The sequence below is a fragment of the Leptopilina boulardi genome, unplaced genomic scaffold (assembly GCF_019393585.1).
Source record: "Leptopilina boulardi isolate dan_hultmark-lab unplaced genomic scaffold, ZJU_Lbou_2.1 LbouV2_310, whole genome shotgun sequence".
Taxonomy (NCBI): domain Eukaryota; kingdom Metazoa; phylum Arthropoda; class Insecta; order Hymenoptera; family Figitidae; genus Leptopilina; species Leptopilina boulardi.
Window position 1 is genome coordinate 4314768 of NW_026137875.1, and position 26469 is coordinate 4341236.

Sequence of the window (26469 nt, forward strand, 5' to 3'; positions counted from 1 at the left end):
TTCTGAAAAAAAAAATTTTTCGAAAATTTCAAAAATATTTTTTTCCAAAAAAAAGTTTTTTTATAATAAATTGTTTTATATAATAAAAAAATGTATTTGTTATATCTATTCAAATTTTGATTAATTGAAATTGTTTAAAATTCGGGTAAATTGATTTTTGAATAAGTGGAAACTTAAATTAATCAAAATTTGGATAAATTGAAATTCGGATATTTTTAAATTTAAATCAATTAAAATTTTGAAAAATCGAAATTGGAATTATTTTAAAAATAAATTTTAATTAAAATTTGAACAAATTTGAAATTCGAATAATTTGAAACATTTTGCAATTATAATTTTTGGATAAATTAAAAAATTCAGATAATTTGTAATTTAAGTCAATTAAAATTTGGACAGATTGAAATTCCCATAATTTCGTTAATTTTACATTTCGATTGATTTAATTTGCATTTGATTAAAATTTTAATTGAAAAAATTTATTTTTACCAACAAAATTAGAATTTATATTTAGATCGATTACAATTTTAATCAATAAATGCTTCAACTAATTTAAATTTATATTTATTGAAATGTGTCCTAAATAATTTTTAAATCTATGAAAAGTTTTTGATAAATTCAAGCTTGGGTCTATTGAATTATTTAGATATATAGAAAAAATGAAAATCTTTTTTTTTAGTATTATTTAATTTAATATTATTTCAGCAATGTTAGAAAAAAATCTTTTTAAGCGTTAATAAATTATTTTTCAGCATTCCTGAGTTTAAATCAATGTTTTTACATTGTAAATTCAATTGTTTTTTAAATATTATATTCGCAAATTAATTGAATAGTAAAAAATGTCAAAAAGGTAAAAAAGGTAAAAAAGGTAAAAAAGGTAAAAAATCACCAAAATAGGTGATAACCTGTGATTTTTGTATTAATTCGACAACAATATTTTTGACGTTAAAAATAATTAAAATTTTGGAATATATATTTGATAAGAGAACTTTATATTATAAGAAAAATGAAATTTAAGAAATGAAATTTTATTAGAATTTGAATTGGAATTAGAATTATTTATTTATTAAAATTGACATAAATAAATAAAGATTGATATAAAGAATAATTAAAAATTATTTTTTAGAAATAGTTAAATCACTTTTAAGGGAGATTGAATATCTGTAACTTTATTTTTATAAAATACACACTACGGATTAAAATTAGAATTTTTTTTTTTCAAAAACGATTAAAATCTTTTAATATATATAAAAAATTAGAATAAATTGAAATTTTTTTTACATTAAAAAAATATTATTATAGTAAAGAATTTAATCGCTTTTTCAAAAAATATTCAGTCCCATTGTTGGTAAACTAATTCCACCTCATTTTGATCAGCATCACAATCTATCATTTTTTCACAATTATTATTTTTAATAATTTTCAGTTTAGAAACATTTTTTTCCGAATCGGCAGAATTCTCTATTGTTGTCGTTGTTGTTGTTGTTGAACTCAAAAATTTATGTATATTCCAATTTCTATGTCTTATTGGTAAAGTTGATTGGTGATTGACAATTTGATCAATTGGAATGTTTGTTATAGATTCAGTTGTTGTAACATGATAATTTCGATTGCATTCGACAGGTAAACTAGTAATTAAATAACTATTGTTCCAATACCATTTGCATTTTGTAAATACTGTTGAATAAATATTGTAAATTACATTTTTTAAATCCAACCATAATTGAGGAAACTTTTTATATTTATAATAGTGTAAAGATCTTTTTTCACGATTTTTGTCATTTTCTCTCACAGATCGTTTTGAATTTTTCTTATCTTTTCTCGATGTTTGATTTTTTTCTTTATTTTGAATAATTTTCGTTGACATTGTAGTTTTTAAAGTTGATGGTTTTTGTGTAACATTTTTTGAATTTGTCTTTTTAGTCACATTCTTTGAAGTTACAATATTTTTGGTAACATATTTCGAAGTTGGCATTTTTTGTGTAACACTTTTTGAAATTTCTGTTTTTTTAGTTAAACTTTTTGGTGTTGTAATTTTTGTCACACTTTTTGAAGGTGTAATTTTTTGAGTTACACCTTTTAATTGTGTCATTTTTTGTGTTACACTTTTTGAAATTTCTGTCTTTTTAGTTACAACTTTTTGTGATGTAATTTTTGTTGTCGAATTTTTGGAAATTTGATTTTTTTGAGTGACACTTTTTGAAGGTGTATTTTTTTGAGTTGCACTTTTTGGGGGCGTTAGTTTTTGTGTCGTATTTTTTAATGGTATAAATTTTGGTGTTGTACTATTAATAATTTTAGTTTTTTGAGTTACGATTTTAGAGGTAAGAATTTTTGGAGTTGTTGTAATTGGTATTGATGATTTTGTTGTCGATGGAATACAAAAAGTTGAATGATAACTGTAAACTTTTAACGATTTCGATGTTTGATAAATCTGATCAAAATCTTCGGAATCAACAGTTATTTCAACGATATCCTTATCTTTCCACGATCGATTTACAATTGCAGATCTGGATGTTCCCACAATTTTCATGATTGTTTGAAAATCATCTGCCGCAGGTATGAGAACAAATGTGTATCTTAATCTGTATAAAGAAATGTTGTCAATTTTACAAATATATTTCATATTTTCAAAAATTAAAATTTATTAATATTAAATTTCAATTTTTCTTCAATTAAAACAATTTTGGATGAAAAATGTTCAACTCAATACAAAATTGACTTTTATTTGATTTTAAAAAATTTTCAAAATTGGAAAAAAGATTGTAATTGAAAAAATTGAAATTAATATTTTTAAAAAAGAAAAACAAGATTTTAAATGATGTATAAAAAAAAATGTTTTGCGAAATACTTGCGTTGATTTTTTGCACTTCGTCATTTTGCTGTATATAACTGTATTGTAATTAATGAAAAGCAACGTAATTAGAAATATTGCTGCAACTTGCATATTGATTTCTCACAATCAAATTCAATGAAACATCATAAAATTCAAATCAATTTTTTATGAGCACTAAAAATGCCACAATTCATAAATTCCAACTTTATAATTTACCATTTTAAATATCACAGAATCCTTCAAAAAAACACTTAATCTTGTATTAAACAAAAAAATGATTATTTCATTTTTAATTAAATAAATAATTATTTAAATAACAGTAATAATAATAATTCGAGAAAATAATTATATTCAGTTTAATAAAATCTAAATCACTGAATTTTTTTTTTTTTGTAGAAATTTTTTACTTACACTTTTAAAAAAAAATGACTTAAAGGTCTAATTTTCCGGTTCAATAAATAATTACACAATTTTTTTTGGCCTTTATCATTTCTTTGTTAGAAATAAAGATCAAACAAATTTTTTATAAAAACAATTCGTTAACAACTGTACACATCTTTCAAGATTCGTAGCGTATATATATAAGAGCAGCATATATTTAATTTTTTAAATCTTTAAATATTTCAATCATTTAAAAATAATAAATTTAGTCACTCCGACCACAATTGCTTTCAGGGTTATTATTTTAATCTAATTTTAATTTCTAAATTACGTAATGTGTGTTATATTATGTATTTTCTATTTTTATAAAGAAATAATTAATATCTCTTTTAAAAAAAAAACCCTGAAAAATAATAGCAGCATATATATTTTATTAATTAATTAATGAAATCAATTATATTTCACTAATTAATCGCAATATTTATAATACTGAACATAAAAGAGGAGAAAAAGAAATAAAGAATAAGGCGCAATGTTCAGTTTAAAACAGTAAAAAAAAATATTAATAAAAAATCACGATTTCGCATATTGGCAGTATAAGAAACAAAAATTAAGTACATTTTTTTTCAATATAAAAAATATCGAATTGATAAAAAATAGTTTCAGAAAGAAAAAAAAATAATTACAAAAGAAAAATATTATTGTAAACAAATGCCACTCAAATGATGCCGCACTATTGTGAGATTGAATTGTACGAATCTTAAGCAATTTTTTTGTAGTGAATTATGCACAAGTTATTACTCATTAATTTGTACACAATTATATAAATTATACAATTATTATAATAATAGTGAGCATAAGTTTTTTTTTTTTTTGTTTTATAAATAAAAGCTTTCCAAGAAAAAAAAGGGATCTCACATTTTCTAAAAATGAAAATCTTGTTTCGAGATAATCTTAAAAGAAAAGAAAAGAAAATTGGGTTCAAATCCTACTTCTCTACAAATATTATTTTAAATTAATTTCTTACAATTAAAGTACAGCTTATAACAATAATAAAGCAAACGCACCTATTTTCTAAAATTCATACTATCAAAATCATCTTTAACAATAAATTACACCCTAATCATGAAACAGGATGAACCCAATTTTAGAAATTGTCAAAAAAAAAAAAATATTTTTCTTTTTATAAACGGAATCTCATTGATTTATACGTGGGATATTTAATAACACGTTTCCTGCATTCATATCTTATAAACTAAAAAATAAAATTAAAATCAACTTTTAAAGATTTCATTTAATTATTTTTTGCAGCGATAATCAATGCTGGGGCACATTCCATACAGTAAAAATAGTTGGAATTTTCAATTTAAAGAAGTTATTTTTTAGAAGACTTTATTTTTTGAATTAGCTTTTAAGATAATTTTCTTTTTTTAAACAAATTTTTACTTAACAAAATTTTTAGCTAACGAACTTTTACTTAACAGAATTTTTAATTTGCCGAATTTCTTTTTATCCAAATTTTTACTTAAAAGAATTCTAATTTAAACGAATTTTAATTTAGCATAATTCTCATACAATAGAATTTTTTAAGTAAATTTAAAAAAAAGAACTGAAATCTTTATGTCGATTATTTGTTTTGCCGTTTGTAATTTCAGATAAGTGAAAATTCGGCTTTTAAAGAATTCTTTATCAAATAACAATTCGTGTAAATGAAAATTTGGACAAATTAAAATTCGGTACATTGGAAATTCTATCATTTAAAAATTCGTAGCACTTAAAATTCTATTAAATTATAATTTTTTTTGAATAAAAATTATTATATTTTTATTAATAATAATAATAATATTAAAATATTTTCATTATTCTTTAAAAAAATAATTCGTACAAATAAAAATGTGGACAAATTAAGATTCGGTAAATTGAAAATTCAAGGATTTAAAAATTCAAAGCACTCAATTTCTCTACTTTTAAATGAGAATTCTGCTAAATTGAAATTCGATTAAATTAGAATTCTTTTAATTAAAAACTTGTGTAGAGAGAAATTCTGTAAAATAAAAAATCAACCAAATAAAAATTTGGTGCCTAAAAATTTTGTAAAGTAAAAATTTGTTTAAAAAAAAAATTTCGTCAAATGAAATTTCAAATCAAAAAATGAAAATTCGTCTAAAAAATAATATCTAATAAAATTCTTTAAAATAAAAATTCTAAATTATAATTTTACCCCATCAATGATGAAAAAAAAAGAATTTGTTATTTTCAAAACATTTTTCTCAGAGAAAATTGTTTTCAGCTTCAGACTAAAATAATTTCTCAAAATGAACTATGTAGTAAAAAAAAGGAGGAAACAAATTGAAAACAGTCAATCTTCTTATAAAATAAACAGCAAGTTGTGAGACACAACTTTTCTTTTTTTTTTTTTCTTCTTTTAAGGGTAGAGAAATTAAACAACTGGTTGATGCCAGACTATTTTTCCACTTAAGCAACCTGAGACAAGGAGGCAGTGTCTTGGAGAAAACTTTGTACTGACAACAATATCCGAATGACTGACATTTGTTGCCAATTCATTTAATTGTACCGATTCATTGAAAGCAGGAACACAGCCTGACAATTCTTGGCATTCATTGGAAAATGCTAAAAGACGAACGCCATAACCAAATGGTGAACATATAACACGTCCATCGGCCGAGAAGCACAATTCTTTAATATAACCAGAGCCAACATTTGGCTCTTCAATATAATGCGTGAGTCGCGGTATATTTTGATGGATTTTCTCATTTCTCGTTAATGCATACATTGGCTGTTGTGATTGACAATTTTGACCCGAGCCACGATAACGATTTTCACCTGTTATCACCACAGTGTACGATGAACGTGGTAAACTGACGTTAATTGCATTATTTGCACGCGACGCAACCCATTCTCGCCATTCATTTGATGAATGCATCTCTCGTCCTCTTTCGCGTCGTGCTCGTGTCTCACGAAAAGCCACCAACGCCTCCCAAACATCTGCCGAACTCACATGTAATTCAACACCAGTTGAGAAATTACGACGATCCGACATTATTCTTCGTCGCGTTTCATTTAATTGTGCGCCTAAACGTTCATCGTCTCTTGTTGCGGCCGCCGCCGCCGCCGTCTCACCGCGTGGCCTCTCATCATCATCATTATTTTCATCTTGCACTTCATGATCTGATCCTTCATTATTTGCATCATCGGTCGTCACACGATTGGCAATGTCGACAATTGTAAAATTATTCGTTGCACTTGAACGATGAGTTGATCGTAAATTACGCGCTTGTAAACGTGAACTGCGTCGTGAACCCTCTTGCCAAGTATTTGTTCGTGATGGAAAAACGGGTTGTGTCACTTCGGTTCTCACAAAAGACGTGGATCTTCCCTCGGGTGTGGCTGGAGAATTTCTTCCACGATTTGTACGATCGATCATAAATGTTGACGTTATTCCAGAACGTGATGGTTGTGGCTGTTGCGAGTCATCCGATTCTTCGGACACGTCATTGAATGGCATATTTCGCTCACCATCTTCTCTCATTAGTTCATCAACTTCTGATATGTCACGTTCTTGAATGTCATGTACACACGTCCACTGGAAATTATAATAATTATTTTTTTTTATTGAAAATTTCTTAATTTTTGTGAAAAAAAAATAATTGAAATTCAATTACAAAAGAGAATAAAATTAAAAATCACGAGTTTTAATTAAAAAAAAAAAAGAAATCTATCTTTAGAGCGAGGCAGAACCTTTATTTTGACATCTTCAAATTTTAATAATCGAAGACGTCGGTAAAATTTACAACGTTTATTATCAATGATTAAAAATAAAAAATATTTTTCACGCGAAAAAGGATAAAATTTTTTGCTTATAAATTTTTGTTTTAAAAAATTTATTGATCGAAAAACGTTGCAAAAATTTTTTTAGACAAAAATTACTAAAAGGAGTATTTTGTCAGAAAAATTGAAAATTTTGAACCACCTTGTTGATTACTAAATAAATTATAGGATTTTTAAAAAATAAGAATAAATATTGTTAAAAAATGTTTTTTTTAAGAAAGAGAATTTTAGAAAAATGAAAGAGAAATTAGAGTTAATGATAAAAAATCGAGATCTTTGTTCCGTCTGTAAAAATAAATAAACGTTAGGAATTTTCAAAAAAAAAATTTTAAATAAATGAAAATTTTTTTGCAATAACAAACCAAATTTGTTGGTTTTATATTAAAAATTCGATTCTGATTGTAACAAATTATTTTAAGAAATAAATATCCTTTTAGGAAATTTTACTAATTCACGGTTTTGTTATAAAATTCAAGGAATTTCAAGGTTTTTCAATGTTCGAAAAAAAGAACTTTTCAAGGATTTTAAAGTCCGTTGGGCACATTGATATTAATTAATATTGGGCTCGTTGAATGCGGATAACTTTTATTTGTTCGTAAAATATTTCATTTTTTATTAATTTTTATTAATTAATTAATTATTAATATTTATTTTATTTATTTATTTTTCAAACAAATTGTTTACAAATTAATATTTTTTTTAAAAAAATAATTTTTATCTAAAAGTTTAAGGTCTTCTGCGTAAAAAACATTAGTAACACCTTTTTTTCTATATTTTTAGCAGAGAAAAAGTTATAAGCAAAGCAAAAAAATATTGATAATATTTGTTATTGTAAATATCTGCAAAAATATTAAAAATTTCAAATTCAAATTTTTTACATTTATTTAGCACCAGTATATTACTACAAAATATATCGAATTTTGAGAATAATCCGAGACATGATTCTGTCTTTTCATATTAAATGCTTCATTTAATGCGAAAATCTGTCTCACTTTAAAATTATTTGCAAAATTTTTTTAAATATTACCATGTTAGAATTAAAAAAATTTTTGAAACTTCCCAAAAGCAAAAATAAATTAAACTACGTGAAATCGCCCATTAATGTTATATATAATCATAAAATAATAATTTTATTAAATAAATTGCTAAAATAAAATAATTAAAAAAATACTTTTGTTGTTAACTATTGTAAAAAAAAGTATAGAAATTTAATTTTTATTTGTAAAATGCGATTTTAGTAAGTAAAAATGGATGATTATTTGCATTTGAAAAATTTAATTATGAACAATTTTGTAAGTAAAGAAAGACAAAAAAATACATCGAAAAAAATGTACGAAAAAAAATCATAATAACTGTTTAAAAGAAACTATATTTAGAAAACGAAATAAAAAAAACCTATTAAATGTTCAAGTTACCTCTGATTTTTCACCGATACTAATATTTCGGGATAATGCGCACCATCCTTGTGGATGAACTTGCAAACTAGATATCACTTCAGCTTCATTTCCTTCTGGAAAATCTGTCAGAAATTCAATGCGATTGTGCTTTCGATTGTTGGAAAAAAGATGAGTATAATTTGCTGCCATCGGAATGGTTGTTTGCGAGACTTGCATCAAACGATACATATTCGGCTGTATTTAAAAAAAAAATAATAATTCTAATTAATTACATCTCATTAAGTTTTAACCGTTCAAAAGATAAAATATACATTAAGAATTAAATTAAAGTTTTTTAAATTAAAATAAATTTTTTAATCTACTTAATAAATTAATAAATTTTTATTTTTATTGGAAAATTAACTACGATTGAATGAAAAAGAAATCAATTACCTTAAATCCCCGTAAGTCAGTTGCTAATGCACTAAGCTTGAGATCGTGAATTATAATTAAATAACCGGAAGTTGTACAAATGAGCATTTTACTAGCATCAGGACTTAATCTCGTTCTCATTAATCCATTCGTTTGAAATACTCTAGTATACAAACAGCTATTTTCTGTAAAACTAAAATAAAAATACGGTTAACATTTTTTTTAACATTTTTTTTTTAGTATTTTTACTATTTTATTTGATAATAATTATTTTCAATGACAGGACCACCTACTATTTATTTTGTAGAGTAAGGATTTTCCTATTTATTTTATTTCAACTTTTACAGGGTGAAGCATTAAAATTTGTGAATAAAATTCAACGTTTTTCTACTGTTTTCTTCTGGCTTTTGAAAAAAAAATTTAATTTTCTAAATTAAAAAATAATATAAAAATAAAAAATAATTAATAAAATGAATAAAATAAAATAAAAATTATATCCAAAGAATTGTTTTAAAAAAATAAAAATATTCAAAATACCTAAAAATTTACTACAAGAAAATAAAAAATGTACTTAAAAACATGTGAACAATTCAAGAAATACGACATTCTGTCAACTACACAAATTTTATTATGGATAAATAAATAATAAATTAAAGAATTTTAAATTAAACACCAGCAATATTTATATCAATTTTTCTAATTAAAAACATAATAAACTTATTTTAATAAAATTTATCATTTCCTTTACAAATTCCAAGAATTATTTACAAAACTAAAAAATTAATTCACACTCTAAATTCATTAACAATAAAAGTTAGTTACTTAAAAATTCATTAATATTAAAATTTCAATTGTCTTGAAAAAATTCAATCTTTTGTTAATTTAGTTATTTTTTCAATTTATTATATTTAAAATTCAATTATTGTTTTAAAATTCAAAATTTTTTAATTTAATTTTATTTAAATTCAATTATTAATATGAAATTCCATCATATTTTTAATGTAATTATTTATAATTTCAACTATAGGTATTTTATAATTATTCAAATTTAATTTATGTTCAATTAATTTGTAAATTTAATACGTCAGTGAAGTTTACAACGTTTATAATCAACGATTTAGAAGAAACAATATTTTTCTAGGCAAATTATTATAATTTTTTGTCTAGACAAATTTTTATAACATTTTCTCGATTAAGCAATTAAAAAAAAATAATAATAATTTAAAAGCAAAAAAATTTATTACTTTGCGAATGAAAATTATATATTTTTTTCAATCGTTGATCATAAACTTTGTGAACTTCACCGACGTAATTTAATATTATTTTCATATTAAATTACTTGGTAATTTCAATGTTATTCGCATCACCGAAAAAATCACAAACTTAATATAAAGTAAAATTAATGAAATAAAACTAATTGAATTTGAAACAATAGTGAATTTTAAAAATTATTGAATTTAAAGAAATAATTTAGTTAAAAAATAATTCAATTTCTTTATAGACATATATTTTAAAATTTAATGATATATTTTGTTAATTTCAATAAAATTTTCCACGGTTTTTGTTAGAGTAGTGAGTTAAAATAAAAAAAAAAAACTAATTTATTCTGTAGGTACAGAATTATTCTATTTGCACGAAGCTGAAGTACGCAACGTTTATGATAAACGATTTTTAAAGAAATAATTTTTTAAAATGAAAAATTCTATAATTTTTTGCCTAAAAAATATTTTTTTATAATTTGTTGATTAATGAAAACTACAAGAAATATTTTTTAGGCAAAAAATTATATAGAATTTTTCATTTTAAAAAATTATTTTCTTTAAAAATCGTTTATTATAAACGTTGCGTACTTCAGCTACGTCTATTTGCGATTTTCAACAATTTCATTCTTTTGACGTTTTAAATTATACAACTTTGTAATAAATGAAAATTATTAGTTCTACGATATGTTTATTTAAAGTTAATAAAACCGAGAACACATTTATGCATAGAAATTGCCATTTCCATCTAAAAAGCTTTTTGAAAAAACAATATTTCGAAGAAAAAAAATTTATTTTCAGCTTCAACAATTCAGCTTCAATGGTTAAATTTGTATTTTTTCATAAATCTTTTCGCGTCAAAGTAAACTAAAAATCGAAAATAATTCATCACAAATTTTAATGCAAAAAAAAAAAAAATTTAAAGGTCATTCTTGAAAAATGATAAATTTTTAAGAAATCAAAGTTTAAGTAAAAAAAAAATCAAGGTTTTCAAAGAAAAATTTCCAGTTTTTAAGATTTCAAGGATGGTCGATCATATTGTAATTATTTTTTCTTTGTTTATTTATATTACTTACCTATTAATATCCCAAGTGTAAATACTACCATCAAAACCACTAGTCAACAATAAACCATCTTTAGGACTATATTCGACATTTTTTACCCAATTGGAATGTCCTTGTAGAGTTCGAATTCTTTGTTTTAAATTCCTAGCATCCCAAAGTGCTACAGTACTATCGTCAGAACAGGTAGCAAATATACGTTGATCCAAAAATCTTTGTTTCAAACAAAAGGAAAAGAAAAAAATCATTTTTAATTGGATTTATAAATGACCATTTATAAGTTACTAAATGCCATTTTTAAATTCTATTTTTAATTTCTATTTTTAATTAGAAATAAAATTCTAATTAATTTAAAAATAAATTTACATACCTCACACAATTAACGCAATCAGTATGAGCATTGTCAATTGCATGAATTAGTCGTCGACTTAATGGATCAAACATTAAAACGCTCTTTTTTTCACAAGCTGCCAAAAGAAGTGATCTACAACAAAAGAACGGGAAATAAATTTCTATTTATTGAATTTAAATTCAATGTTTAATTATTATTCCACTAAATGGTAAAATAGGAAGAAAAAAAAGTCTTTGTCAGTAATAACAGGTTCAGTGAATTTCTAAATGTCATTGAGTAAAAAAAAAAAAAGAACCTTTCTTTTTTTTTACGAATTATAACACAAAAAAAAAAGTTAAAGGCAAAAACTTATGAAAGAAAAATAAGGTCCAATAAAAATATTAATACAAAAAAATTCAATCGAAATATATAGCAAAATATGTAAATTATGAAATAAGGTTCACTTTATAAATATGTATATGAGTACAAGAAAAAAATGGAAATACATATAAAGAAACAAACTGTAAGTATATCGCGAGATATACATGATTAGTATAAAGATAAATATTATTGAAGAATTTGCAATTTTTTCAAGAAATCTTATTTCGAAAGGTAAATATCTAATAATACTCGTAATATTTCACAAACTTATTGATTTAAATGATTTCATTGGTCGAATAGATTTACCTTTCTTTCGTCCTTTATTAATGCAATGATGCAATGTAGTATTTTTTTTTTTTTTTTTTAAGGTTAGGAATGAGATTTATACTTGAACTTCAGTGTTATAAAGTATAACAAAAAAAAAAAAACTAATTATTTTAAAAACAACTTACCCATCAGGAGAATATTCTAAATTAAAAACTCCGCCGTGAATTGCACTGACCAAATTTTCATTATGATCCCAAGAAGTGACAGGCTGTACTGATGAATATAAAGTTTTGTGAAAACGATCATTATGACCCAAAGGTTGACTGATACCAAGTTCTCGTTGTCTCAACCACATACTATTTAAATGCAATTTTGTTTTTATTTTCGGCATTTTCTCCTACTTTTTTTTTTTTCTTTTTTTTTCAATAATCAAAATTTAATGACAGTAATTTTTTGACAGCTCCGGACGAGAGTGACTTATACAATAAAAACGATGATTGATTGTCACTACTTATTTAGTTTACACCAAAAAAAAAAAGAGACCTTGAATAATTTTTCTTTTTCTTAAATTATTTAAACATTAAATCTTCATATCAAAAAGAATTTATTGTTTTACACACTCTTCAGTCATTGCAGTTCAAGGTTTTCAGGTAAAGGTTAGGTCATGAATATGACAAAATTTTCTTTTTAAACAAATCATTTGCTGAAATTAAATTAAAAATTAATATACAATATAAAAGAAAGCTTTTAATTATACAAATTTTCAGAAGTAAATTAAAGTGATAAATACCTTTTTTTTTCAAAAAATCTCTACTTGTTTGACATTTATATCGAATGCAGTTGGCGATACATAGTGATTTAATCGATTCTATATAGCAGTGTCGTCACACCTTTGGTCACTGTTGGTTATCGTCTGGTTATCGTCAGTATATGGTTATCGTTGAGAATACATGTATACATACACATAAATTGAAGTATATGTCAGTATATGTATTGGTGTGTTTATAGGTATATATTGGGTATATTATTTACAATATGGTGTTATTTTTCTTGTAAGTCATTACTATGTGATAAAAGTAATTTGTTATTTAATTTATTTACATCAAACTAATTATTTTCCTTAAATAATTGTTTAAATAAATCAACTATGCGAATGTAATTTTTTTTTCTGGACAATATATACTCAATTGCAGACGATTCTAACCTCAAAAAGTTGTTGACATTTAAAGGGACAATATATGATAATATTGTGATATTATCAAGTATTTTGGATAAAAATGTGGTAAAAATATAATATAAAATATAGTAAAAATATAATCTAAAGTATTTATTTTATATTAAGTGAATTTAATTAACGAATGAAAACAAAGAATGTTTTTTTTTTTTTTTTTATTAAAATAATCAAAACTCAAGTGTTTTGTTATATAGATACAATTTTTTACTTTTATTATAAAATACACGTTCTTAATGCAGAGAAATTTATTAAATTATTATAAAATAATTATATTTCTAAAATTCTGAACGTTCAAATGAACGAAATTAATTTTTTGAAAAAAAAAAAAATTATAGCACTGAAAAATAAAATACTTGAATTAATAATTTATTTTTAGATACATAATAAGCAATATTTTATTGTCAAATTTGAAGTTAAAAAATTAATAAGAAAATAATTAAATTATTTATGTAAATATTTTTAAAAAATATTCCCTACTTTATTATATATAATATATTATATGATTTTTTTTTTATTCTAATATGTATAATATTTTGCAAAAAATTTGATAAATTTATATTGAATTAATCAGTCCATTGGATTTGTCGGCACAGAATTTAAAATCAGATTTACTGAAACTTTTTTCGCTCCATTTATCGAATTTGTTTTCCAAATCTTTGGACATGTAATTTTGCCAATCGCCTATTTCTCCTTTTCTAAGAAATTTAATATTTGGATCATCAATTTTATCATTCTTTGGAGCAATAATTTTAAATAAATTCACAGCAGGATTTGACGTCATTTTGGAAAATTTCAAATGCTCTTTGAGTTGTTCTATTTGCTCGTCTGTTAATTGTTTATTAAGAAAATTCGCCGTCTTTTTTATAATTTCTGTTTGATTCTGAAATATATTGAAAATAATAGTTATAGAAGATAGGATTTTCATAGAATTTCAAATTCTAATTGGTAATTTAATGAGCTTACTCTTTTCATGTCTTCGTATGTGAGGAATAGAATATTTTCATCATTTCTGTGATCCCAAAATTTGACAATATGTTTCCAAAATGGTCCCATTGGTGCTAGAGATAAAAATGAGATGAAATTATTTTTTTAAAAAAATTATTGTTCAATATATTTATCACCGAATGGTAAAATTTGTTTATTTTTTTTTTATTAAATAACTAATGTGAATTTTAATTACCACAATCGTTTAAAAATAATTCTGCAAATTCATCAAAACTGCAATCAATTCCGTGAAATGTTCGACAATAGTGATAAAAACTGACACATGTATCTTTAGGATTTCTCGTCACGTAAACAATCTAAAATAGAAAATAATTTTCTCTTCTTTTAACAATAAGAATAATTTTTTTTTAATTTGTCAAATCGAAATTTATAAAAATTTCTTTCAACAATAAGAATTATTTTCTCAGCTACATTTTTTTTTAATTTGTCTAAACGTACTTTATTTATAAAAAAAAATTTGGAATTCAAATATACCTTCGGTTTTTTTTCGTGAATTTGTTTTGGCAATAAATCCCAAGGAAGATGAGTTTTAATAAATCGTGGACTTGGCATTTCATCCACATATTTTACAGAATCGCCCAATTTTTGAAACCAATCGGTATAATCTCCTGTTACCATTAAAGCGGAAGATCTGTAGGAATAATTTTTTATTTCCTAAATTTTCAATTCAATGGTATAATAAATATAAGAAAAAAAAAATTGTTTCTCACTCGAGTAAGGGATTTCGTAAAATTATTAATGTTTCCGCTGCTTTAAAATCACAATCGTGAGCGATACACCAGACCATTTCTTGAATCCAATGACTACCTATTAATCAAACAATATATATGTTAAAGCTATTTTTAATTAATTAATTAATTGTTTATAAAGAAACAAATTTAATTATCAATTAAGAAATTATTAATTTAATTTCTTTAATTAATTTATAAAAAAATATTATTTTGCAATTTTTTTTTTTTTACAAATTTTTTATACTTTATTTTCTAAAAAAAATTACTATTCTTAAAATGTTTTCAAAATTGAGAATATTTTTTTTTTTTGTATCATTAATTAATTTATTTTGCAGTGGATGAATCTAGAATTTAAATAAATTATAAACTCACCGGTCCTTGGATAGGAAACAATCCACACGTCATCATTGCGAATTTCTAAATCACGAATTTTTGTACCAATAAGTGCATATTGTGGTGGTAATAAACAATTTCCTGGTTCCACTTTTAAAAAACTTGATTTCACTTTAAATATTTTATCCAATTTTTCTCCAATTACACCATCAACTGTTGTAAATGAAAGTGACATTTCTTTTCACTTATTGTAAAATAGTATATATGACAAGAAATAATTAAATCGTTAGTTAATTAATTAGAAACAAGAAAGATAAAAAACAAATTACTTAATAAATATTATCAACTATGGCACAAATAATTGTGAGTTCCTTTTTCAACTGCAGTTGAAGAAGAAATGCACTCATGTTTCTTCATTCGATGACTTTTCACTTGGTATAAATTTTCTCCTTTTTTTTTATTTATCTGACATACTCAACTTTCGTGTATACTTTCTTTTCAATGTCACTAATATTCTTGTTTCACTTTGCAAAACTGGTTTTACACACGTCATTGACCACAACTTAAAATCTGATGCCTTTGAAAAAGAATTATTTTTTATTTGCAATTTTTTTTTTTTGCAGCTAAAAGTTTTTATTTTTTAGTTTTTTAAAAGGCAAAAAAAAAATGGTGTAAAAATAATTACAGTATTTTAACAAAGGCAAAAAAATTATTTAATAATAATAATAATTATTATTTTTTTTTATTTTATTTAAAGAGATAACGGGATAATAATAATGTTATTATTATTATTATTATTATTATTATTATTATTATTATTATTTTAAAATTTACTAATATTTTTTGTAGAAAGTTGACAAAAAATATGTGCAGAAAATTACAAAAATATTTTCTAGAAATTAAATTCAAAAAATTTTAGGCAACAAAAATTTGAATTTTTAAAAAAAAATAATTAAATTTTTTATTTATTTATTTATTTATTTAATTACAATGTACGGGCTTACAAATAAAAAGTTAAAAATGCCCTTTAGTGCAAAAGCACTTAATATTATAAGGAGATATAATGAATGTAATCACAGAATGACGAAATCATGTAGGTGACTTATAGACTAATACAAAATTAATTAATTAAAAATTAATTCTGTTAATAACACTGTTGTCTAAATAGTTAGATTTATTAAATTTAACTCTGAACAGTTTTTGATTTCTTAAACCTTTTGAAGGAACAATAAAATTTATGTTTGACAGTATCGATTGACAATCGATTAATCCGTTAATTATTTTGAACAATAATAATAGATCCAAAAAAATAATTCTGGAGTAGAATTTTGGAATTTTCTTAAATTATTGAGACTTAAATTATTTTTAGTAAAAAAATTTAAATACAATTTTTAAAAAATATTAAATTTTTGATATTAATAATAAGATTTTTTTTATTTGGCATTAAACATAATATATTAACATTAATAGATCTTACATATATTTGGAATTAATATAATTGCGCATTTTTATTTTTTTAATTAATTTTTCATTTCAATTGAATTTTATTTCAAAACTTTAGAGATTTAATAATTTACAAAAAAAGATTTTTTCAGAAAAACAGAAATAAAAATTGTTTTCAAATATTTATTATTGTTTTTAACTGGTATACATTAAATAATAAAGATTCAATTTTGTAAATTTATTTTTAAAAAATTATTATTAAATTAGTATTATTTAAAAAATATTTTTCATTTTTATATTTTATTACAAACATTTTTGTATATATATAAAAAAATTAATTAAAAATTTAAAAAAAATTAAATATAAAAAAATACTAAAAATGAAATTAAGAAATACTATCAAAATAGCGTTAAAAAATGTTAACATTTTTTTTAAAAAATAAATTAAATATTAATCAATTAGTCAGGATTCAACTCGGGTTAAAATATAACAAAATATTATTATTTAATTTGAAAACTTTCTCGCGATCAATGAGAATCTGTAAGATTTCACTTTGCAGAGAAAGTTGTTTGTGTATCTTGATTTTAGGTTATTTCTGTACACAAAATTTCATTATTTTTTTTTCTTATTATTAATTTGCACTGAAAGTATTATTTTGTATTCGAAAAATAAAAAATAATAATAATTCTAACAAAGTGATTTTGTAATAATAGTGATTTTTATTTATTCGTAATAATTGGAAGATTTTTTTAAAAATAAAAATTAGTTTTGTAAATTTGTTCAAATTTCTTTTATTTTTTTTTTCGAGATTATTATAGATTTTTCCTCAAAAAAAAATTATTTAAAAATCGAATTACACTTTAATGCTCATGCGTAATTGTCACGTGTCAAGGAATCAAAGTCACGTGACCTGCGCTTGCTGCTAAAGCTGTCATTTATATTCGATGTGATATGGTTAAAAACAATTCGTCATATTGTGTTGTATTGTTTTGTTTAGCGATTCTTTTAATTGTATAAAAGGTGAGAAAAATATGTTTAATTAAAAAAAGAATCTTAATTATCGGATCTTAAACAATAATTTACCCAGTTGAAAAATTGTAATCTGTCAAATAGAATTTTGAAGGTTATATTCCAATTTTCAAGTAACTATATATTTCTAATAATAAATTGTCAATTTAGAAAAGCTTTCAATAATAGACAGTGTATTTCAATTGTCATTTTATTGACACAATAACAATATCAATGGTATTTTTCTTATTTTCTAAGAATTGAAAATTTATTTCTTATTACAAAGTAAAAGTGAGTATACATTATAATTATCATTATAATACTTGACTTTTTACTTTACAGTTTTATATTCCTTTGTCTATTACTCTTCCTTGAAACACCAAATACGTGTTTATTTATAATAAAGAATAAAGATTTTTCCAAATATTCTTTATGCAATGTCATGTTTTTTTTTTCTTTTTTTCTAACGCACAGTTATATTTTAGTCATAGTAATTTTAACTTTCAATACGATTTATTGATATTTGCTAACGTTCTAAAATAAGATTTTGGCAAATGTTATAATTGTCTATATAATTAATATTTCGAATTGAAAAAATTGTTCATTTCTAGAAAATTTATTTCTAGAAATATTTTTTCCATAATTGGTTGACAATTGTAAAAATTAAAGTTTGGAAGAAATTTGAGAAAAAAATAAAATTTTCTTGTTTTTACATATTATTTTATTTATAAATGTTTATTAACTTAAAATTTTCTTTTTAAAGATTAACACCAAGTTGACACATGTGCAAAAACTCTTGAACCCCGGGGGTTGAAATGTGGATCAGCAGTCGTCGGGAAAACAATTCTATGGACGAGCTCTTTCAGGATCTTTATCAAGAATGCAAATTCGTTGCACCTGGAGCAAGGCTCTCTTATGCATTAAGAAATCGTCTTGAAAAATATAAAGGCGATATAAGACAGGATATTGTCTCGCGTATGAAAGATGGATGTGCACCATTATTTATTGCATGTAAAAGAGGACACGTTGAAATTGTCGAATATCTTATCACTGTGTGTCACGCTGATATTGAACAACGAGGAATGTATGAAGTTCCTGACGATAGATCAGTTCATTGTGTTACACCATTGTGGTGTGCCGCTGTTTCCGGTAAATTACGAGTTATAAAATGTTTAATTTCACATGGTGCCGATGTCAATGCAGTCTCCGACAGTGGATCAACACCTGTTCGTTCAGCCTGCTTTATGACTCATCTTGGTAATATTATTTTTTTCTTTATTTCCTTTGTTTCTTTTCTCTCTTTCTGCAATTTCAATTTATCTCAAGTTCTGAACGTTCAAATGAATAAAAAATTTGATTATCTTTTTTAATTTCAAATTTTGTTATTAAAATAAGTATTGCTTTCTATGTGTAAAAATAAATTTATAATTTTTTAATATACTATTTTTGTTTTTCATTGTTGTAGTAATTTTTTTTTTTCAATTTATAGACAAAAAAATTATTTCGTTCATTTGAACGTTTAGAACTTCAGACACATTTATTTGATAACAAAATTACATAAAGTTAATGAAATTTTTTTTGTCTAAAAGAAAAATGACGTTTTTAATCAAGTTTTGTTAATTAGCAATCGTGTAAATTAAAGTTATCTTCCGAAACGTTCAATGGCATTTAATTGTTTCAATGGCACTTTAAGGCTACACCCTTAGCCAAATATTTACATGCCAAGGCAGGTCTAGGTCATTGTTCCCTATGCCAATGTTAAGATGTCGTAACAAATTTCTAAATTTAATTTAATTGAATTAAAATATTTTTGCAAATTTCTTTTTTCTTTTAATATTAGATTTTGGATTATATGACTTTTTGCGACTTTTTTTTTTTCTAAAATACGACTTTTTCCGATTTATTTTAATAAGTTTCAATTTTTTTTTTTACATTTTTTACAAAATTTTTAAAAATGCTTCATTTTAGTTATATTTTATTTAAATCTTTTTCAATTATTTAATAAAATTTTTAATTAAAATTCTTCCCTAAATAAATTATTTTCAATAATTTCAATGAAATTCATGACAAAATTCAATTATCTTAAACCATTTTTCAATTAAAAATATGATATACAATAATTGTTTGCATTTAAAAACAAAACTCAAACAAAATTTAACAAATAGAGTAACTGCACCAGTGGTGGATCAATTAAGCCTACTAAATTTATTATTTTGACTTTAAAGGTGTACAGATTTTTTTCATATGAAAAATATAGGGTAATCTTTACAATAGTATGAATTAACAAGTCTTCAAGGACACTATCGTGTAGTTTTCGATCTGCTTGTAACGTTTACACCCCCTCACACCCAAATTCAACAATAAAATGACATTGCTCCAGTCGTGGATCATTTACCCCTTTACACTACACAAAAATAACTTAATGATGTAAATTTTTTTCCAAAAGTATTCTATATGGAAAGAATTGATTACTTTCTAATCTAAAAATTAAAAAAATTTAGACTAAACCATTATTTTTTAAGATTTCATGTGAAAAAGCATAAAATCAATAGTTGTTGTATTGCTTTGTTTTCCTAAATATTTTCAAATGATTTTATTTCATAAAACTTATCTATACACCTCCCCTAAACGATTGAAACATTTAGTTCAATTAGAAATAGCTTATTTTAACCTTTTTAACGCTGTTGATCCACCATTGGTGCCTGATCCACCACTGGTGCATTTACCCTATTTCAATTCAAAATCACTAGAAATTCGATTATTTTAAAAAATTTCAATTTAAAATTTAATTATTTTTAAAATTTTCTATCTAAAACTTTCTGAATTTAATAATTTTAACTATAACTCTTTCGAAATTCAATTATTTTTAATAATTTTTAAAATATACTTCAAAAATTCAATTATATGGAGAAATTTTTCAATTTTTGTCTGTAATTTCTAATAAATTCTTCAGCAATAGAAATCATCGAAAATTTATGAGCCAAAAATTATTCTGAACGTTCAAATGAACGAAATATTTTTTTCAATCTATAAATTATTAAAAATTATGATGACAATGTAAAATAAAACAGTAAATTAAATAATTATTAAATTAATAACATCTTTTTAGGTATTTAAAACAATATTTTTTAATAAAATTCGTACTTAAAGAAGTTGCAAAAAAAAATTTCGTTCATTTGAACATTTAAAACTTTTGGCTCATGAAAATTTTAATCAAAAATCACTTGAAGTTTAATTATATTCAAAAATCTAAATTGTAAATCTCCGAAAATTCAATTATTTAAAAAAAAAGTTTAAAATTATTTAATAAATTATTTTCAATTCTGTAAAATTTAATTACATATTGTCTGAAATTTAACAAAATTTTATTTCGCTGAAATTTACAACGTTTATGATTAACGATTTAGAAGAAAAAATATTTTCTTATGCAAATTATTATGATTTTTTGTTTAAACAAAGTTTTATAACATTTTTCGACCAACAATTTTTAAAAGAAAATAATTTGAAGGAAAAAAAACGTATTTTTTTCCGGATGAAAATTATTTTTGTTTTCAATCGTTGATCATAATCGTTGTGAACTTTACCAACGTAAAAATTTTTGAAATTTAATTATTTCTAAAAAAAATAACTGTCGGAATTTGAAAAAAAAAACTACAGCAGTTTAAATGAAATATTTCAAAATTGTTGAGAATATTTTATTTAGTACGCGTATATCTGCAACATTTTATTGTTAAATTTATTTATTATTTATAAAATAAAGTTTTTTTTTTTAAACAGATATCGTTTCTTATTTGGTGGAAAATGGAGCCGATATTTTAATTGCGAATTATAATGGAGGCACTTGTTTGATAAATTCAGTGCAAAGTGTCGAATTGTGTAAATTTCTTTTAACACACGGAGCCGGTGTTAATGCAAGGGATATGCAAAATAAAACTGCTCTGCATTATTCAATTCAGGAGCATCGGTTCGAAACAACGAAACTTTTATTAGATTATCATGCAGATCCTTATTTAAAATCACGATATAATGATGATGCTTTACAAACTGCCTGCCTTAAAGGTGCAACACAGATATTCGACTACTTAGGTAAGTTCAAAATTCTAATATACATCAGATATAGAATTTATTTATTTTTTTCAACTATTGAAAAATATATTTGTCGATTTGAAAATCAATTTTTAAAATTTTTTTAATGAGCATTCGAACCACTTTTTAGTGACAATTATACATGCTAATTAGTAGGTGCCAGCTTCATTTAATTTAATCTACTTAAGGGCTTAGACCATTGTAGACTTCAAAAAAATTGAATTTAATCAAATGCTTTTTTTGTTATTAACAATTTTCTATCGATTTATTATTATTCTAAAAATTCAAATTTTGATTCAAATGTGTGACATTTTTTCAAAAAACTGGCTTTTTCAAAATCTTTTACAGATTTTTTTTTATTGAATCGTTGATATGTATTTATAATGATGTGATATTTTCTTTGAACACAGTGGAAAATGTTGCCTACTCACAGGAGAGATTAGCCGACGCTCATGAATTAATGGGTTCGACATTTTTCAATGATCACAATTATACGCAAACAGCATTGAATTATTGGCGTACTGCTATGAATATTAGAAACGATAATATGGTTGACGGTAAACCATTGCCAAAGAGGCCAATAATGCCAAAAAGAGATAATTTTCGTAATGCGACTGAATTTTCTACAATGGAAGAATTACAAACAGCAATGCTCGATTTGGATGCTATTCGAATTCAAAGTTTATTAATATGCGAACGAATTTTAGGTCCACATCATAAAGATACACTTTTTAGACTGATGTATAGAGGAGCCTCATATGCCGATGCTCTTCGGTATATAATATTCTCATTTTCATTCTTATTCTTTAATTAATAATTTATCATTTGTTAATTGTAATTAATTTTTTATTTAAGGTATCAGTATTGCATAGATTTGTGGAGAAGAGCACTGGAAATTCGAGTGGAGAAGGATTCTGTAAGTTTTTGTTTTTTACTTCTATTTTTTTTCTTGAATGATTAAAATAATATTAATACGAAATATATAATTTTTGAGTAATTTAAAAATTTGTTTTTAATTTATTTTTATGAAAAACTTTTTTTTTTAGTTAGAAATTTTTTTAAAAATAATTTTTGTTACTAAATTTATTTGTAAGTTCAATAATTTTATTCTAAATAAATTTATTTGCAATAATGTCTAAATATTTAATTTTCATTTCAGATATTATTTAGCGACACTTGTTTTACTGCTCAAGCTCTTGTTCGATTAATGGTCGATTTAAATGAGAAAATAGTAGAAATAGCATATCGTAATCGTGAAAAACAGGAGCCAAGATTTTGTGATGTAGTGGCAGTTTTTAAATTACTCACCGAACATCTTCCCGAAGCTAGATCTTTGTTAGAGGTTTGTCTTTTTTGCAAAAAATTAAAAAAAAAATTTGTTTTAAATTTTCTTTTTTTTGGAAATGATTGTCATTTATTTGAAATTTTTTTTTTAATTGAGATACAAAAATATTAATGAATAAAATGTTATTTTTTATTATTTTCTTTTTTAGAAACGACCGGTACATAAAAAGCAACGGGAGAGTTACGATCGCATTTTAAAGTGCGTTACTCATTTAATATATCTCCTATTGGAAACTGCACAATCGGATGATGAAAAAGTGGAAATGCGACAATTAGTACATAATTTAGTTAGGCAAAATCCAAGATGCGCTTCAACGGAAGATACACTTCTTCATCTTTGCGTCTCGAGAGTGAATACAATTCATTCGAATTATTTTACTACCGAAGAAATACAAGTAAATTAATTAAAAATTCTAATAATTCTTCTATATAATTCTCATTTAAAAATAAAAAATTGATTCAAATTAATTATAATTTTTTTTTTCAGGTAATTTTTCCACATGTGGAAGTGGTAAGATTACTTTTAAAATGTAGAGCGCACGTTAATGCAAGAAATGACACAAGATCAACACCTCTACATATTGCAAGCAAGCCGAACAATTTCCAAACCGAGGTAAATTTAATTCAGTTTTAAAATAATTTTTTTTTTCTAATTATTAAGGTAGCCACAAGTCAGGAAAATTTTAAGGAAAAAAAAATTTGGGAAATTGAAAAAATTGACAGAAAGAGTCAATTATATACTTCCGGTATATTCTGATCTTGAACTTTTTTCCAAAAATTTTTTGCAGTTCAAATTAGCACAAAATTGGCACAGAGATTATTTTTTTGAAAAAAAAAAATTGCGTTTTCTTGCACGCAAGAATTGTTGTTAGGGAAAATTTTTTAATTGCTGGGAAATATCAGTGAAATTAAAAAATTTATTCGTGTGGTAACCCTGATTTTGAAAATACATAATTATTAAATATTTTCTTAGAGTGAGTTTTCATTTTTTTTTTATCAAAAAGTTTTTATTTATAAAAATTGATTTCTTAAGATTGAAAAAAAAAATGATAAGAGAGATGAAATTAAAGATCATTTTATTCTTGTCGTAGATCGTAAAACTTCTTTTGGATTATGGGGCACATCTAGACACACCAAATAAAGCTGGCGAGACACCGGCACAACTAATAGCCTCAAATCCTTGTAACAACATAAGTTTGGTAAACTATACAACTTTACAATGTCACGCGGCTCAGACAATTTGTAAATATGGAATTCAATGCACCGAATTGCCCGTAACGTTATATGAATTCCTTAAGTTGCACCAAGAATAATTATTTTAAAATGCGCTCTTCTTCTTCTTCTTTTTTAATCATTAACCACATAAGTATTTGTGTATAATATTTATAGTACCTATATATATATTTCTAGTATTTCTAGAATTGCGTATTATTATCTTTTAGCGAAATCTATTTACCCGCATAAAAAAAAAACAAGAAATACTCGTATAGTTCGAATCATGAGTAATATTAATAACAACAATAATAGTAATAATAACAATAACAACAGGGATTTTAATAATTAACAACACAGCGCGTCCAAAATTTTAAGACTGGTCGTTGAAAGAATTTTTATGAGATATTCTCTTTTATTTTACAAAAACAAAAACAATATTCGTGATTGAGAGCATACATTGGCTCTTAAAATAAATGGTGCTTGATACTCCATTAATGGAGTTTCATTAAAAAAAACAGAATAATAATAATAATAATAATAATAATGGAAATAATATAACTTTAGTACAACTATTGTCATTGACGGACTGCATTGAAACATTAGATCTAAAAAGATCAGTGTGCGTGATATACCTAGTTAAATATATGAATTTAATTTTTCACGATTGTCATTCACGTGATTGTGGAATTTTTGCTTTTTTTTTACTTAATCTTGCCATATAAGAATAACGTGAAAATTTTGCAAACTCAAAGTGTTTAAAATTTAGAAATTAAAAAAATTAAGACTATATTTCAGATTCGCAGCGTAATTTTTTTTTGAAAAAAAATGTTACATTTTTGTAACTACGCTGCTAATTTTAGAAATGGTCTTTAAATGAAATTAAAATTTTTAATAAAAAAAAAAAAAAATATTGTTTATTTATTAAATTATAAATTTATTTTTATTTAATTGTTACGATTTAATGAGCACATCTTATTTGTTATTGTTTAAATGTCTTGTTCATTATTAAAAAAAAAATCGACGGTGCTTGTAAAAAAAAAAAAAAATGTTTTACCGTGAATTGTACAATTTTTTTTTTTTTTTGCTATGTTTATTATATAGCGTATGAATTAAAATCTCTTATTGAAGAGTATAAACTTGAAATAATTTTATTGTATAAGTTTGATTAATTTCTCTTATTAAGTAAAATTTGTTTAAAATTGAATTGTTTTTTCTTATCCATTATGAGAATAATTTCAAGTTTCTATCGTTATAAGTTGGATTATTAGAAAATAAAAAAAAAGAAACCCATTTGAAATAACATAATTTAGACATCGAAATGCGCGGGTAAAATTTGAAATTAGAAAAAAAAGTAATCAATTTTGCACTTAAAATTTAATAAAATTATAATAAAAAGCAAGAAAAAAAAGGGGTAATAAAAAAAAAGTTTGTTAAAAATTAGAAAATGTGTTTTCACTTCTCGGGGGCCTTAGAGCGAATCGGATTATTAGATTTGTGATAAAAATTTGTTTCTTTTTCACTTTTCGATATATAATATAGTATATATTGGTTTTCATAATAAAAATATGTGAATCTCATAATTTTTTAATATTGATAATACGTGTATTTTTCATGGCAGCCTAATTTATTATTTATTAATGAGAGAATATCATATTGCATATCTCACAATTCTTGAACTTTATATATACATATATGTAACCAGTGAATTAATATTAAAACGATAGATTATTATGAACTTTTATGAAATAGATATTAAATCATTAAGTGAATAGTTCCCCTCTTGTATACACATGGATTTCAAGTTTCATTGTACATGTATTAAAATTTAATAATGATTGTCTATGTAAGATAAGAAATAAAACATTTTCAAGTTAATTCACGCGTGTTTCATATTTTCTAA

At 23.3% G+C, this 26469-nt stretch overlaps 2 protein-coding genes across 4 annotated transcripts; one reads left to right on the forward strand and one right to left on the reverse strand.

Moving 5' to 3' along the window:
• Positions 1–3749: 3749 nt before the first annotated feature.
• On the reverse strand, positions 3750–13086 carry LOC127283826 (DDB1- and CUL4-associated factor 10). The gene is made up of 7 exons (XM_051308920.1): positions 12961–13086; positions 12356–12873; positions 11562–11675; positions 11207–11404; positions 8893–9064; positions 8479–8694; positions 3750–6818 (listed from the first exon to the last, which is right to left on the reverse strand). Exons 2-7 carry the CDS (start codon positions 12559–12561, stop codon positions 5655–5657), a joined length of 2070 nt encoding a protein of 689 aa, XP_051164877.1. The 5' UTR covers positions 12562–12873; positions 12961–13086; the 3' UTR covers positions 3750–5654.
• A 175-nt stretch (positions 13087–13261) lies between these two features.
• Positions 13262–26444, forward strand: LOC127283828 (protein fem-1 homolog C). Of its 3 annotated transcripts, none has more exons than XM_051308922.1 (9): positions 13262–13452; positions 18688–19181; positions 21702–22010; positions 22421–22784; positions 22866–22926; positions 23170–23352; positions 23504–23749; positions 23842–23967; positions 24446–26444. In XM_051308922.1, exons 2-9 carry the CDS (start codon positions 18740–18742, stop codon positions 24665–24667), a joined length of 1953 nt encoding a protein of 650 aa, XP_051164879.1. In that variant the 5' UTR covers positions 13262–13452; positions 18688–18739; the 3' UTR covers positions 24668–26444. The 3 variants fall into 3 exon arrangements, with proteins under 3 accessions (XP_051164879.1, XP_051164878.1, XP_051164880.1); XM_051308921.1 differs by lacking the exon at positions 13262–13452 and adding an exon at positions 17799–17936; XM_051308923.1 differs by lacking the exon at positions 13262–13452 and adding an exon at positions 18101–18215.
• The last annotated feature ends 25 nt before the right edge of the window (positions 26445–26469 follow it).

Excerpts from the sequence above, each read along its gene's own strand:
- LOC127283826 (XM_051308920.1), bottom strand. The coding sequence starts at position 12,561 with ATGCCGAAAATAAAAACAAAATTGCATTTAAATAGTATGTGGTTGAGA. Across the intron at positions 11,676-12,355 it reads TTAGAATATTCTCCTGATGG|ATCACTTCTTTTGGCAGCTT; the intron begins GTAAGTTGTTTT and ends CTTTTGTTGTAG. Across the intron at positions 6,819-8,478 it reads GTATCGGTGAAAAATCAGAG|TGGACGTGTGTACATGACAT; the intron begins GTAACTTGAACA and ends TATAATTTCCAG.
- LOC127283828 (XM_051308922.1), top strand. The coding sequence starts at position 18,740 with ATGTGGATCAGCAGTCGTCGGGAAAACAATTCTATGGACGAGCTCTTT. Across the intron at positions 22,785-22,865 it reads TCATATGCCGATGCTCTTCG|GTATCAGTATTGCATAGATT; the intron begins GTATATAATATT and ends TTTTTATTTAAG. Across the intron at positions 23,968-24,445 it reads CGAACAATTTCCAAACCGAG|ATCGTAAAACTTCTTTTGGA; the intron begins GTAAATTTAATT and ends TTCTTGTCGTAG.